Source organism: Harpia harpyja, chromosome Z (assembly GCF_026419915.1).
Source record: "Harpia harpyja isolate bHarHar1 chromosome Z, bHarHar1 primary haplotype, whole genome shotgun sequence".
NCBI lineage: Eukaryota > Metazoa > Chordata > Aves > Accipitriformes > Accipitridae > Harpia > Harpia harpyja.
In genome coordinates this window covers 66,708,612-66,724,546 of record NC_068969.1, presented here as the reverse complement: position 1 = coordinate 66,724,546, position 15,935 = coordinate 66,708,612, and the positions used below count along the sequence as shown (strand labels likewise).

The 15,935-nt window shown below is 42.2% G+C and overlaps 1 protein-coding gene across 1 annotated transcript in view; it reads right to left on the bottom strand.

Annotated features, from left to right (window-relative positions):
• The window catches only part of ROR2 (receptor tyrosine kinase like orphan receptor 2), a 162,124-nt gene that overhangs the window by 12,078 nt on the left and 134,111 nt on the right, over positions 1–15,935 (bottom strand). Inside the window, exon 5 of the mRNA XM_052778325.1 lies at positions 292–419. Coding sequence (XP_052634285.1) covers positions 292–419 — 128 coding nt within the window. The remainder of the gene's footprint in view (positions 1–291; positions 420–15,935) is intronic.

Genomic DNA, 15,935 nt, shown 5'->3' with positions numbered 1-15,935 from the left:
TCATGCAAAAAGTTCCAGTATAAACTCCAAGCTGTTAAAAAGTCAATGCTCTGACATTTTACTCAAGGACATGGAAGAATCTTCTACACATTACAGCAGATACTTATCTTCCTTGCTCCCAATTTTGTTAACAGCACAAATGGGAAACTGGCTCACCTCCTCTAAACCTTAATGTAAGGATGTCTTAGTCATTGACCAATAAAACTAAAAAGGATGATAGCACTATTTATACTTGAATTGGATACTTTCACGGATGTTTTTTTGCCCTGCTACAGAGATATATAAGCTTACCAGTAATTCGGTTTTCAATTTCCCCTTGCATCTGGAGGGAGTCCACATAAATGGTCCTGTTTCCAATGATTCGTGCACACGCAATTCCCCTGTAGGGCTGACAGAACCCATCTTCATGGTAATCTTCTCTGCAAAAGACAGGTTAGGATTTTATAAGCAGATGTCTAGCTGTCCCTGATGAATTTTTACAAAATAAATTCTTAGAAAAGCAGAAAACCCCAAAAGACTGCAAATCTGAAATTATTCCATTCCCCAGGTGCAGCTTTCTGCTCCAATTCTCTCTACACAACCTTAGAAGTATTAACAAGGCACCCTGTAAATAGCTCATTAGAGAAAGAAGTAAACCAAAACCCAAGATTAATTTAAAAATCATATGCTAATGGTAATGGGATTTGACAGATGAATCTATTAAAAAGCCTTTAGACTGACAGAAACATAGATCTTGTTACATGTCCCCATGCATTTTTGGCATCTAGCTGCACCCAGTACAATTAGGCAAACAGTAGGTTCTCTTTTCCCACCTCTCTCTCCCTTTCTTCATTTCCTGTAGTGAACAGCAGAAGAGATCTTGCCAAGCTTTAATTAAAACACAGAATAATTTTGAACTCTGAATTGGGTAAACAGAATAAAAAGTAATCAAGGTTTTAACCTCTTTTCCTCTTCTCTTTACTCAGAGTCAACGCCAAATTCCTCTTCCAACATACATTTTAATACATTTGTCAGCACAATGAGGCTTTGGGCCAAATTTTATTCCCTTACTTCAACATAAATACTTTGGCGTAAAAGCACTGGCCTAAACGCTCAGTGGTTCAACGCATCATTCCCAAAGCCCCAGTAAATAACACAGAGCTGATCTGTAGATCGTAACTGTCTGAGCACTGAAAAGGGTCTTCAGAGTGAAAGCGCTCTCAGAGTCAATATCCAGGACGCCATGTGTTTCCTCTGGCACGGCACAGCCTCTGTGCTAGGATTCACTAGCCTGATGGATTCACATCATGTCATTCACTGCATGATGGGCCATAAAAGGCATAAAACATAATCTAGAAAACCATGACTCTAGAGAAATCCTAAGACACCCAAAACCTTAATCAACTTTTGTAACTAAACACTCAGTTCAAAAGCCTGAGGTACCTCTCCAATACCAGTGATTTTTCAAGTATTAATTCAATAATCTTCTGCACTTTGTACTTTATTATCTCTGGATATCAATTCCTGTTTTGGTCACCCATGGTTCCACTTCCCTTACAAGTACTTTCACCCTTCCTTAGAGTGCCACAGGAGCAGGACAAAACTGTCAGTGATTACATGTAAAACCACATAACTTCAGCTGGGCCTAATCAGCACAAAAACCTGCTGCCTGATAACAACTATCCATGATGAGCACATCACTCTACACAGTGGTGATGGCAGCCTGTTATTTCCTATGTCTTATTCTGTCTTAGGAACCTCTTTTCACTTTTACTGTGCTGTGTCTCCCTGATAAAGCTCATCTCTTCAGGGAAATGTTACCACTATTTCTTAAAGTATAAACTGTTTGGCAGCAAAAGGTTGGGCAGGACTGTCCATGCAGTGTAGCCAAAAGCTGGAACCATCATCACTTGAGCAGCATCTCTCCCCTTCCTCCCAGCAAGACAATGACTTAACATGACCCGATCCATCACACAGCTGCTAGATAAACCATGCTGATATGAAGTGTCTCATGCAGTTGTTGTCCAGATCTGGCTTTTATTTCCTATCACAGTATGATTGTTAAATATTCATAAAGCAACATTCTGTCTACAAACTCTGAAACAAGTTCTGCTTCCACAAAGATATGTAAGTTTTCGATTATGGTGGATGAAGTAAAGGAGGAGTCTTTCAGGATCAATTAATTCCTGCAGTGAAATTCTTTCATAACAAACCCTCTAATTTTGCAACAATTCCATCATGCCTGAAGGGACAAAAATATCAAAGGATTTTGTCTGTGCCTGTTTCATGATCCTTGACCACCTCAGTAGGAAGTCAGCAATTCCCATAAGGAGCTGAATGAATATGAAACCTCTGTTTGACCTCTTTCTCAAGAGTAAATTCATACTCCTATCCTGCAGAACAAAGCCTGCAATATATCTAACTGAAACTGTACCTCACACTTCAACTCTCAGTGCAGGGCTCTCTTGCCAGCACCAAAAAAAAAAAACCCCAACCAAAAAACAACCCTATAAAAAATAGCACTCCAAACAGCATGGGTTTGGTGACAAAAGCAGTGTGATCTCTTACTTAGCTCAGTTTATTTATTTCTGACAAGAACTTCTAAATACAGCTTAGATACTATATATACACACATATGCTCCCCTCTCCCACATTATAGCCAACTGCTGATTAAACTAAACTGGATATGACCATTACCATGGATGCAAGCAAAAGTAAACAGTAACCTGATGTCAGATACTCTGACAGAAGCTGGGCTGTTATTCTACATACATCTTTGTCAGGTCAGGAAACTCAGTGAATACAGTTTGAACAGCACTAGTGATCAAGGGGACAAAATTACATTAGTCTTCTTAGGAAAATAGTTGATTTCAACAAAGCTGCAGAAGTGGCAGCAATAAATTAGTCTTTGCCTTGGCTACACGTACACTCAGCGCATGGCAAAACATCCGCAACAAGCAACCTAGGGGGAATCTGATAAAATAGTGCAGAAGTGGCATCATGCTCAGTTCAAACAGGAGTCTTCGGAACCATGTGCGGCTTTGATTCATGCTCCAAACCATATGCCAGCAATTCAGTTGCTGATCAGAGCAAGAGTTAAAAGTTGCTGAAAATAGGCAGAAATACTGACTCTTCAATTTCCTGCTGCTTGAGATGTAAAGTCTGCTCTGATCAAGAACCCTAGTAAAAGCAGAAATCTGACTCCACAAGAGGAATCCAGAAGAGTTCAATTTGTTCCACTTGCAGAGATCTTATAAGCTAACCACCATAGGTACTTTTTTACCTTTGTTCCTTATTGTTTCTTTCTGAATGTTTCAAGATGGCATTACCTTTTCTCTCTAGCGATTTTCTTCCATTTTTATATAACCATTTTTTTTTTACAAAACAGAGTCAGGAACATCCTAAGTGTTGACCTTCTTTTTTCACCCTTGCTGGAGGGCAGTCTCAAAGACAGTGCACCTGGAACATGAATTTTCTCAGCACTCAATTAGAGTGGAGGTAAGGTATATTATCCTACTGAGAGTACTCTCCTCTGAGCTACTTGTCAGATGTTTGACCAGAGTCTGGAATCAGAAACAAAATCACAAACAATCTGACTAAACAGATCCTCTATTCCTAAACGCCCAACTTCCATTTCTTAGGATGAATGCCATTAGTTTTCCAGGCCCATAAGGTGATCTGCCTCAACAATAAAGTTAAGAACCAGCCTTTCTAATATAAAGCTAAAGCAGAAGAATCTTTTATTTTGGGCACATACAAATAAAACCAAAACACCAATACTACTTTTATGTACAACCTGGGGTGTCTCTAAGATTGACCAGGCTTACCACATCTGGACACATCTTGAAGAACCAAGCACTGATAAGACATTTACAAGTTACTTGTCACACATGCACTGCACCACCTGATTAAACACAGTCTGCCTTCAGGTTTGTGGGCAGAAGAATTCTGTATGAAATGGAGAATTAACGAAACAAGCAATGTAGAAAAAAGATGCAGGTTCAGTGGTACAGTGCCAGTTCAATCTTCTCCCACTGACAGCAACCATAACTTCCAGGGGCATCTGGGTCTATAAAGGAAGCACTGGAAGAACAAGGTGCCACCCAATAGGAATAAAAACCAGCATGCATGAATAGGAATCTCTCTAGATGCAGGTCATGCAAGACTTTCATAAGGTAGATATCTGCTCTAGAAGTATATGGAGAGATTTCTTGGCATGATGCATGTGCTGCAAAAACATACTGAACATCGCCACCCCCATCCTCACACTATGCATTACTTTAATTTCACATGTGACACAGAAAGGACACTGAAAAAAGGCTACAACAGAAAATACTTAGGAAACAAAGAGGCTTTTCTTAACAGAAGATCTGAAATGCTGAAAGAATACATCTGGGCACAATACACTATGTGGTATCTGTGTAACACAATCTACTGTATGCAACGATCACAGCTGAACAGTCCAGAGGGCATATGAAACAAAAAAGTCCCAGTAAATAAAAGGCAACCATGGAAACTGTTCAATCCTAAAATCACCTTGTGACGCACATAAGTCTGATCAGAACTTTCAGCATGTATTTGGTGCCCCTGAAAACACAGTGAGAGCAGACCTAATGGTTTTGCTGAAAAATACAGAAAACACATGAAGGCATAATAATCTTTAGCAAGGGTTTGCAAGGGAATTCTGAAAGCAAGGTTGAGAGGTACTAGAAATTTATTTGCTATTAAGATACCTTTTTTCTGATTGCATCCCACAAACTTAACTTACAAAGACAACAGAAACTTGTAAGTTAAATCTATTTTCCTGAAAATAGAAGAGACACGACACTGCGCATCAGCCATAAAAAGAAACTCGGAAATTCCCCAGAAAACTCAAAAAGAAAACTTTTTTTGATTGAATACATTAAAAATCCCAACAAATTTAAAAGTACCCTACCAACCTACCCTTGTAATAAAATGAACAGAAATGTTATTTAAAATTATAATTTGAGAATAATTTATTTTAATATATTCAAATAATAAATTTAGAAGTTATTTGGAGAGATATATCCTTAGCTTACACCTTACCAAAGTAAATGATACTAAGCCAATTCATAGAATATAACAGGATATTCCAGACATTAATTTTCAAAAACATAGTAGAAACTTTGTTACAGCAGTTTCCCACAAGCAAACTAAGTGCAGTTAAAATTTCCTATAAATTTTTCCACAACAAATAAGAAACATGAAGTTTTGACCCCCTTTCATATTGTCCAGGAATTAAGCAGCTTTTAATTAAAAACAGTTTAATGCTAAGAGAGGATATTAGGACTCCCCCTCGTATTCCATTACAAGGGGAGTGGCAAAGCAAGGACAAACGCACAGAAAACCACAGTTAAGACAGTGACAGACGAAGGAAAGGACAAATGATTTGTGTCTTCCTATTTGCTATGGGTAGAGAAATACAACATTTGGTGTACAGTCATTGGGCTTGTGGGAAAGTCTCAGAATTTTTGGTAGCTATGGCTTGAAAACTAATGGCACAAGCTGTGTAAAGAGGATGATTGTGATGGACAGTAAAATCAGACGGAAAAGGACAGGCAGCATATTTCAGATTATGAGTTAACTTAGCCTGGTGTGTGGCTACTCCATAAACATAAAGCACACAAGTTAAATGACCTGCAATACAAAGAATTAAAGGAATAAAGGGTTTATGTTTAATCAGAGACAAATCACTCCGACTTGTGGGAAGGGCATTACAAAGGGCAGCAGTAAAAAATCAGGAATTTCTGTTTTCAATATACATATGTATTCATGGTTTGTTTATACTGCATCTCAAAGTCAGGATCTCTTATAATCCCGCACTACAGCCCTTGTAATTTGTTACTTTTACTCTTGACATGTACCATGTCATAGTGCTGGGGAGTGAACTCGACTCACAAGGGGATCACTTTTCAATGGCTAAAATGAGTTCACATCTCCAAATATTCACTCTCTCCCACTGAAACAGGTCACAGAGATGATCTGAGGGAAGAGAAACATACTACCCTTGTCATATGTTGTACCACATGTATAAAATTTGCCTCCTGTCAAAACCATGGTGAATTTACATTAATGTTACTATACAAAAATACTTTGTATTTTCCAGTCAGGTTTGCATATTTACCTTTCAGGGAAAATATAAAATAAAACACTCAATTTCTTGTTTCACCATGAATTAAAATTCGTCAAGAGTGTTGCCTTTTAAAATAATAGTTACAATAAACTGTAAAATTGCTCCATTTCATAGGCCTCCTGTTGTGCACAGGAGATCAATGGAAGTTTTAGTACTGCCATTCAAGGCAACAGAAGTATAAATATTTGATGGAGGAAAACCATGGGATTTTTCAAAACCAGTATTGACTGAACTATTACTACTCATCCATTGAGAAGGGCTGAGCTAATGCCAGGTGCTCCTGACATCGCCCATAACTTCTGCACATACAGGGCAGAAATTCAGTAACACGCATAAATGGATTGGAGGTTTTAGCAAAGTTTGAAAAACCCAGGTGTACAGGAAAACCTCAATACCCCCCCCCCCAAATCATAAAACACCAAAACCCCACACCTGCACATCTGTGTCCTGCCTGCTGAAGACAAGAAGTCAAAGGATGGCAGGGACAATTTCACTGTTGCCTCAGGCCCCTGCTTGGATGGAGGCACCCTGTGCCCACGTCACAGGAGAAGGGTGCAGGCTTCCTGCCCTACCCATATCTGTGCTCTGAACAAACAGTTTCATTCTCTGACCAAAGGTTTATCTGCAAATAACCCACCTTTCCAGCACATAAAATCATTTGTTTGCACATCTTCACCCACGTCTAAAGATCAGTGCTCCTGGGATATCAGAAAATACCCATCAAAGTAGTTAACACCTCAAAGAGAGACTTCACTAAAATACAAGAGGGATGTAAAAACTTTTCCCATACACTAAAAGAATGTAATAAAAAGTATCAGAAAAGAAGGGGACTCTAGTATTAAAAAGTCAAAAACTAACAGGCAGGGGAATTTGTATAAATAGTCATAGCTCAGTTGCAGTCAATGGACCTATGACAATTTACACTCAGCAGTGATATGGCCCGTGAATTTTGCTACCAGATGCTCATTGAGCAAATGATTCCCTTACACCTAGCATAAAACTTAGATAAATATTAACAAAGAGCATTTATTTTTGTGCTTTTTATCTGAAAAGTAGTACATAACAGAATCCCTAAAAAAAATGTGCTTGAATTCACATTTACTGAACAGAGCAATCGTGCTGCATTTGATTTGAATATTTATCTAGTGCCTAGAAAAGTACATTGTGAACTGAAACTCCAGATTCAATGTCTAAGATCAGTAAAAAATAACAGTTAATCTTTATTCTACTGATTCTATGTGTATTTATTCTACTGTATCTATTCTAACAAATGATGAATTTGTTAATGTTAATCATAAGATTTGAGACACCATTTTAAGCCAGGTAATAGATGAAGCAGTTCATTGAAATGTCATTAGTAAAAACACAGCTGCAAATGGACTTAGTGTTTGTGACAAACTAGAGAAAAGTTGTTTGTCAAACAGCAACTTGTAAACAACCTTATTTTTAGCCTATTGCAATTATTTCCACAACAGATTATAAAATCAGTATTTTTAAACACAAAACTTAGGCTCCAAAGTCTGTCTCTAATACATAGTCCAAATAATGTTTTAAACATATATTCTGATGTTACCATGAAAGGAGAATGTTTTTAATGCAAGGTATTAAAAAATCACTGAAGCACAAGAAAGGGGGAGGACTTCAGTAGGTTTTAAGCATATGCCTTCATTGAATCATGAACCAAATTGTTCTCTTCACTAGGCATTGCCTTAAGTGGGTGTCAGCACTCCTAGCTGAGCTGTGTCCTTGCTAAAAGATCAATTATTTAAGTGGATAAAATCAATGGAATATGGTGTTGCCTTCCTTTCTTCCACAGAATCATCTTCCATCACTCCTATAACAAGAAAAACACACAGACCTCACTAGCAAAGATACAGGAAAGAACCAAACATATAAAACTCTGGCAGGATGCTCATTAGATAATACTACATGCTGCTGTGGTTTGATGGTATCATAGGCATTCACATATTTATTATTGCTCTACATATTTAGAAAAGGTTTCAGTGTACTAAAACCTGTTGCTGTTCCCAAGTACAGTAATCACATACGGAAGTATAGACATGGGTGGTAGGACGGCACTTACCACAGTAACCTGGGTAAAACATGTCCTGAATTTCTGCAAGGAACAGAGGATTGTCCCTGGAGGTATAACCAGCCAAAATCCTCTGATTACCACATGTAACTTTAAACAGATGATCTAATATTACTTCTACCTACAAACGCTCTCTTTCAATTCACCCAAATGACATTTTTGTAAATCCTCCCTCTGCTTCCATAGGTGTCAAGCATGTTGGAATGAAATCCTGAAATCAGATGAGTCAGCTGGCAATCCAAGGAAGGCTGCAAGTCTGTTTTTTAACAGAAACGTCTCAGTTACAACCAGGGTTACTGAAGAATTGGAAAGAAAAAAACCTTCAGAAAACTAATTGCAACATACGGGACCTAGCCATGCAGCATTCCAGCTTCTCGCTCACCAAAGAAATCATTATGAGTCTCCCTCCCCAACCCCTTTTTTTAAGGCAAGTTATCCCCCTCAGTGTGTTACGACTGTCTAATAAATTGTATCCCTCCAACATCCCCAAGGAAAAAAGAGCAGGGCCAATGAGCCCTCTGAATAGTCTCTAACAAGCAGCTCCCTATTCCCCCCCGCCCACTGCCAGAGGAGAGCAAAATTCTTCTTTGCATTTATCCTTCCTCCTCCTGCCATGCCACCCTGAGTAAGCACACACAGGTCAGCTCCAAAAAGGTCTTGGAAGAGTCCACCAGCTGAAAATGTCATTGTAATTGCTGCCGTATCCAGGCAGCAACAGAACTGGCAGGTGGCATCCCAGGCGGTCCAGAGAGGGCTTCGGCAGTGGGGCTGCCAGCGTCCTGGGGTCAGCGCAGGGGACAGAGGGCTCCACCTGGGCTGTTGTGCTACGCTGAAGGAGGGATGCGACTGAGCACGCAGAGCTAAGAGGCCACATCAGCTGCCCAGTGGATGGGAAAGCCGTGGAGGGGGGAAAGAAGGAGCGAAGGGCAGCTTTGATGGCTGTGATGCCGTAGAAGGGAGGGAGGGAGGGAGGGAAGAAGGAAGGGATATTGGGCCTCACCAAGGGGGCTGGGCTGGGGATAGGGGTCCCTCCTCATCCCTGGGAGTGGGTGAGAGAAGGGCAGCCCACCTCCTGCCAGGCTGCTCCAACCTTGCCTGGTGTCAACCCTCACCCCACTCCATAAAAGCCACTAGGGATAAGCATGGTATAATAAATTCTTTTTAAAAAAAAATCCTTAAAGCTTTCAGGTAGCTATTCATGCATAAGCAGATTTTATGCACAAATAGAAATTTTATATTATCGTTCAGTTCATTAAAATCCGTCGATGGAATTTCATACCTATGCCAGGATGACAGGTAGGAGGTAGAAAATCTTGAGAGGAAAGACTGAGAAAGCATGGTCAAAAAACAGCCAGTTACACAAATCCAAAGAGAAGGGGATGTTACAAGAAAGACAAATGTATAATTTAAAACAAAAACCCAAATCCCATGGTAGTGCCTCAAGCCTTCCGTTTTGTTTTTTTTTCTTGAATGATGGGAAATACAAGTTTGCTGCAAAGTGCTTCCTAGCTTTTTAGTAGAGGTTAAAAGGTGAAGACATTTTTGTAAAAAAAAGTGGTTAAAACCTGTTATTAATTAAAAAATGTTTCAGAATTAAAAATGTCATTTTCATTCACCATGCCATTAAAAATGTGATCACTTATGAAAGTATCTGAGCAAATGAAAAATTGAAAAGAACTGCACTGGCATAATTTTTTTCTTCTCTCTTCTTTTTTTAAAACATAACAAAGGTGGCTTTTCTATTTCAGCTAACACAGAGATTATACATCTAATAGCAGAGAGCTTTGTAAAACAGCCAGAAATTATCATAGCATCCGCTATAAATTGCTTATGTAATTATACATACATGCAAGTATTCATCTTCAAAGTTTTTCACAGACCATTTTTATTAAAACTACAGAAACATCAACTATTTATAACCATGTAACAATGAAGTGTCAGTTTCACAGTAATTTTTCCAGTCTTAAGGAAAAATTAGCATATTCCATTCATCAGAAAACCCCAGCATCAACTAAATTACTTCTTTAAAAACATCTAAGCAACAATATGAAATACTTGTTAGCTTCTCTGTTACTTTTTATGGGTACAATATGAGCTACTTATTCTAGGCAATGTTGCAGGAAGTTAGTTTGTGAATACTTCCCAATGTTAAAGGCTGTTTTCATAGCTGAACCTAACTTTGTAGAACTTACTTCAGCTGAAATTTTCTACAGTCCAAAGCTTTTTTTTTTTTTTGTTACTTCAAAAGAAATGGTTGTTTCAAAAAATGAGGCCAGAGAATATTACCATTCTTATCTTTAGGAAAAAAGAAAAAATTAAAACCCAAACCAAAACCACTACCAGGAAAAGGAGCAGCCATTTGGTTGTGATGCCTTTGTATTCCCTTGCTATTGAGTAGAGTCCTGAGACTTGCCGGAACATACCTTTTGCTGTTCCCATGAAACACTACCCGAATTTGTCCAACCTTTATGTCATTTCCATCTCCACGTGCTCAGCCCAGCCTATGTTAGTGTAGCTGACACATTCTCCAAATATCCCATCTACAGCAAGCTTTGCAGACATGCATGAGAAAATAAAAATGGCTTGGCACCCTTGTCAGGGCTAGCGCCTAAGGTTAATTGCGGCAATGGTATGAGGAGTTTGCTGAGGGCCCAGGAGGACAGGGGCTATGGAAGTGGGAGGAAGAGGCAGGTCAGGATGCATAAAATGGCTACCACCAGTAGAGCACATGATCCTCCAAAATCTGGAGCAAAACTTAGTATTTTTTCTGTCCCACCATTTCTTTCTGTCAACAGATGAGTAAGTATGTGTCTCCTCTTCTGGGCTGGTCTGCACTGAAGACAGCAGTCTATTATTAGTGCTATCCACTTGTTGGCTGACTCCAGTGACCGAGGTCTGGGTGGTATGGCTAAGGAATCCAGAACTCATGAAATAATTCTAGTATGTCATCATAATTCCACACAGTAGGATTGTTGATTTTTTCCAAATTAGGAAAATTAGCTTTTTCTGCACAGGAAATTCTATGCCAGTTCCAATCAAAGCCTCTGGAGTTCTCAAGAATTAAAAATAAACAGACACTCTCCCACTTCAGCCACTCAAGAGGGTAGAAATGAACAACCTTTGGCTCTGCAGCTGTCCTTTGTTGGGGCTGAGGACACAGCACCCTGAACCACCCAAAACTGCTGGGAGGCCTGAGTATCCATCCAGCCCTCATGTAATCCCAAATGATAATTTCCCCTTATTTTTTTTGGACTTAAAAACCACTTACGGAATGTTTATCAGACCTTATTTCCAAAGACTCCTCTCTTCTTTTTTTTCCCTATGTATAACCAATTAATGCCTGAATGTCACATTTTTTTCATTTAATGCTTTCCACAATATAACAGTGGATACTGCATTGTATCTCAGGCAAAGCAAAATAGCTCATATTCCAAAGTCAGAGTTATAATTTATTTTCAGGTGCCACACACATGATGCTATGCAAACATTATTAGCTTGATAGGCTGTGCGTAGTAATTGTACCAGCACCACAGCTCTGTAAATCAATCTAATCGGGCTTAACATTAATAAACTCTTCATGAATCAAAACACGTAGAAAACTCAATTAAGAAATCAAATGCTTCTCCACGTTTAGCAGTTCAGCATTTAGCTCTTAATGCTTGAAAACTAAGATCCTGTATATACTGATATATCTCTCGGTCTGAATGACAGAGAATTTAAAAGTACAGTGATCACCCATTGCACTTTCTTGCTGGAGTGCCTGAGTCTTGGAACTATTGATTTTTTAATACATTTTTGCTTTTCTTTCTTCTCCTCAATCTAATTCTGAACTAAAAAACATGCAGCTAAAATTCATTACCCACTGAGGTTGTCTTGTCCACATTAATTACCAAACAGAACATGAACACGGTACCTTGCAGCTACCAACAATAAATTGGGAATATCACCACAGCAGCTCAGAGTCAAAAAGCACCTACGGTTTTAGCTTTGTTAACACAGTGCACCCGCAAGCATGCCTTTGTTCTAAGTTTCAGATTCCTGTGTAATTTAGCAGCTAAGAATATGTTTCTATGTAACATGTAACATTTTATGTTTGGACTTGATGATCTTAAGAGTCTTTTCCTACCTAACCAATTCTATGATTTTATGTAATAAACTGTAGCCTATTACAGCAGAAAATAAAAAAACTGCACTAGTCCTGTTGAAAGCACAGAAGATTTGTTCCTGTGTGAAACAGTATTTTCTTATACTGCTTGCTGCTGTGACAGATTCTTCTTACCTTGGGGCAAAGACTCTTTCTATTTTGGCGACTGAGGTAACATGCATGTATTCCTTGGGGTGGTATACGCTGTGCTGCGTGAGGAACTGGCTGAATGGCAGGGTTCAGGGGATTGTAGTGAATGGGGCTACATCTGGCTGGTGGCCAGTCACCAGTGATGTTCCTCAGTGCTCAATTCTAAGGCCAGTTCTGTTCAGTATTTTTATCAATGCAATGATCTAGAGGCGGGAGTTAAATGCACAGTTTTTAAGTTTGCTGATGATACCAAACTGGGAGGTGCTGTTGAATCTCTCAAGGGACAAGAGGCCTTGCAGAGGGATGTAGATACATAGGAGCACTGGGCAATCATCAGTGGCATGAAATTTAACGAGAACAAATTATGGCTTCTGCACCTTGGCTGGAGTAATGCCAGACCCAAGTGTAAACTGGCAGAGGAATGGCTGGAGAGCAGCCCTGCAGAAAGGGATCTGGGGGTGCTGGTTGACAGCAGGCTCAACGTGAGTCAGCAGTGTGCCCTGGCAGCCAGGAGGGCAAACCACATCCTGGGGTGCATCAAGCACAGCTTAGCCAGCTGGTCAAAAGAGGTGATTATCGCACTGTATTTAGTGTTGGTGCAGCACCACCTCGAGTACTACATTGTCCTGGTTTCAGCTGGGATAGAGTTAACTGTCTTCCTAGTAGCTGGTACGGTGCTATGTTTTGAGTTTAGTATGTGAAGAATGTTGATAACACTGATGTTTTCAGTTGTTGCTAAGTAATGTTTAGTCTAAAGTCAAGGATTTTTCAGCTTCTCATGCCCAGCCAGCGAGAAAGCTGGAGGGGCACAAGAAGTTGGCACAGGACACAGCCAGGGCACCTGACCCAAACTGGCCAACAGGGTATTCCATACCATGTGACATCATGTCTAGTATATAAACTGGGGGGAGGGGGGAGGGAATCACCGCTCGGGGATTAACTGGACGTTGATTGGTGGGTTGTGAGCAATTGCACTGTGCATCATTTGTATATTCCAATCCTTTTATTATTACTGCTGTCATTTTATTAGTGTTATCATTACCATTATTAGTTTCTTCTTTTCTGTTCTATTAAACTGTTCTTATCTCAACCCACAAGTTTTACTTTTTTTCCCAGTTTTCTCCCCATCCCACTGGGGGGAGGGGGGAGTGAGTGAGTGGGTGGGTGGTGCTTACTTGCTGGCTGGGGTTAAACCACGACATACGTGCAGGTCTGGGCCCCACAATTTAAAAAGGATATTAAGGTACCTGAATGTGTCCAGAGAAGGGCAACAAAGCTGGTGGAAGGGCTGAAAGGCATGTCCTGTGAGGAGTGGCTGAGGATTGGTTGGAAATGGTTCAAAGCTGTGTCAGGGGAGGTTCAGACTAGGTATTAGGAAGTGTTTCTTTACTGAGACGGTGGTCATACGCTAGAACAGACGTCCTAGAGAAGCAGTCAATGCCCCATGCCTGTCAGTGCCTTGAAAAGAGGCATTTGGACAATGCCCCTCATAGTATGCTTTAACTTCTGGTCAGCCGTGGAGTGATCAGGCAGTTGGACTAGGTGATCGTTGTAGGTCCCTTCCAGCTGGAACTATCCCATCCTATCCCATCCTATCCTATCCTATCCTATCCTATCCTATCCTACCCTAAATAAATGTTTGTGAAAGCTGCTGAACCAAACGAAATCAGAAAGTCAAAACCTTCTGGAAGCTGTTGGACTTTCGGAAACCTTTGCTGTATTTCCCACTGGCAATGCTTTCTCTTGCAGGACCTCAGCAAGCATCCCTTCACTGGCTTGTGACAGTTGTGCTCTGGGTTGTGGCCACTCAGGTCTTGAAGATCTCCAGGCTCAGGGATCCCACAACATGTCTGGGCAACCCATTCCAGTGCTTCAGGATCCTCACAGGGATGTTGTTTTTTCTTCCTTGTCTCCAGCCTGAACCTCTCTAGTTTCAGGAGATGCCGCTGTCTTTCAGCTGCCCACCAGGCAGTGCTGGGAGGAGCCTGCCCCCATCCCCTTGATACCTTCTCCATGAGCACCGGTGTGTGCTGTGAGGTGCCCCAACACCTTCTCTGCTCCATGCTGAGCCAGCCCCAGCCCCACAGATGCTCCTTACCTCCCCTGAGCCCCTCTGGTTTGTCAGCCTGTCTCTGGGACCCCAGAGAGGACATCATGCCTGGATGAGGCCTGATGGGTGCTGAGCAGAAGGGATCACCCTTGTGCCTTCTGACTAGGGGAGAAAGACAGGAGAAAAACCATGAGAGAGAGCCAAGTGCTGCCTTTGACGCTCCGGGGGAGGAAGCAGAGGAGCCCAGAGGGCTGGCCAGCAGTGCTGGGCTGTGGGCAAAGCTGTGTCCTGCAGCCTCCAAGGGAGGCACGATGTGTTGTTACCAAATGAACCCTCTTGCCGTATGTGCCTGGAGACATCTGCCCTGGACAGAGGGACCTGACGGGACCCTGGGAAGACACGGCCGAGGCCTCCGTGACTGCTGTGGAACACCGATGCCGAGCACAAGATGAGGGAGGGGGGCACGGAGCGGGCAGTGGTGCTGCGGTAACCCCAGACGCGTGTGCTGGGGCCGCAGCGCTGCTGGGGCGAGCGCCGTGGGCGAGGATGGCCTGTCGTGATGTCACCCAGCAATGGATTGTGACACCCCCGAGCAACGGATTGTGACATCGCCGAGCAATGGACTGTGACCAGGCGACCCTCACTGCTTATATTCGGGCGCTGAGGCTCCCCCCAGTCTGCTCGTGCCCGCACTCCAGCTGAGCAGATCGCGAGGTCTGGAGCACTGAGCGAGGCCTTGGCACTGGTGTCGTGCTCGGGGAGTTGCTCCTTGCAGCTCTCAGTGCCCAACCCCAGAGCCGTTGAAGGATTTTCCCCGGCCCTGCCAGCTCCAGGCAGCCGGGGCACCCAGGAGCTACGCTCGCAGCAGCAGAGGTGAGCTGGTCGGGGACGCCTCACCCTGGGGAGCTGGGAGGGTTTCCTTCTGGAGGGACCTGGGCACTTCTTCCACCCCTCCCCAGGCCAGCCAGTGACCCTGCCCTCTCTTCCTTTTCTAGCATGACACCAGCTGCTGCAGCGCCGGTGAGAGGGAGTGGTTCCACATCCCTGGTACCCCCAAGCCCACCGCAGCACGTGGAGAGCGTAGCCATGGAGCTGGAGGACCACTGTCCCATCTGCCTGGGCAGCTGGGAGGAGGCCAGCTTTGTTATGCCATGCCTCCACCGGTTCTGCTACCCGTGCATCCTGCGGTGGGCTGAGAGCAAGCCCGAGTGCCCCCTCTGCAAGAGGAGGATCCTCTCCATCTTGCACTCGGTGCAGGCGGATGATGACTACGTGGAGCATATCATCACACCACCCTCAGGCGTTGTCCGTCAGGCGGGAGGAGCTCCCAGACGTGCAGCTGCCCACGACCTCCATCTCCCTGGAG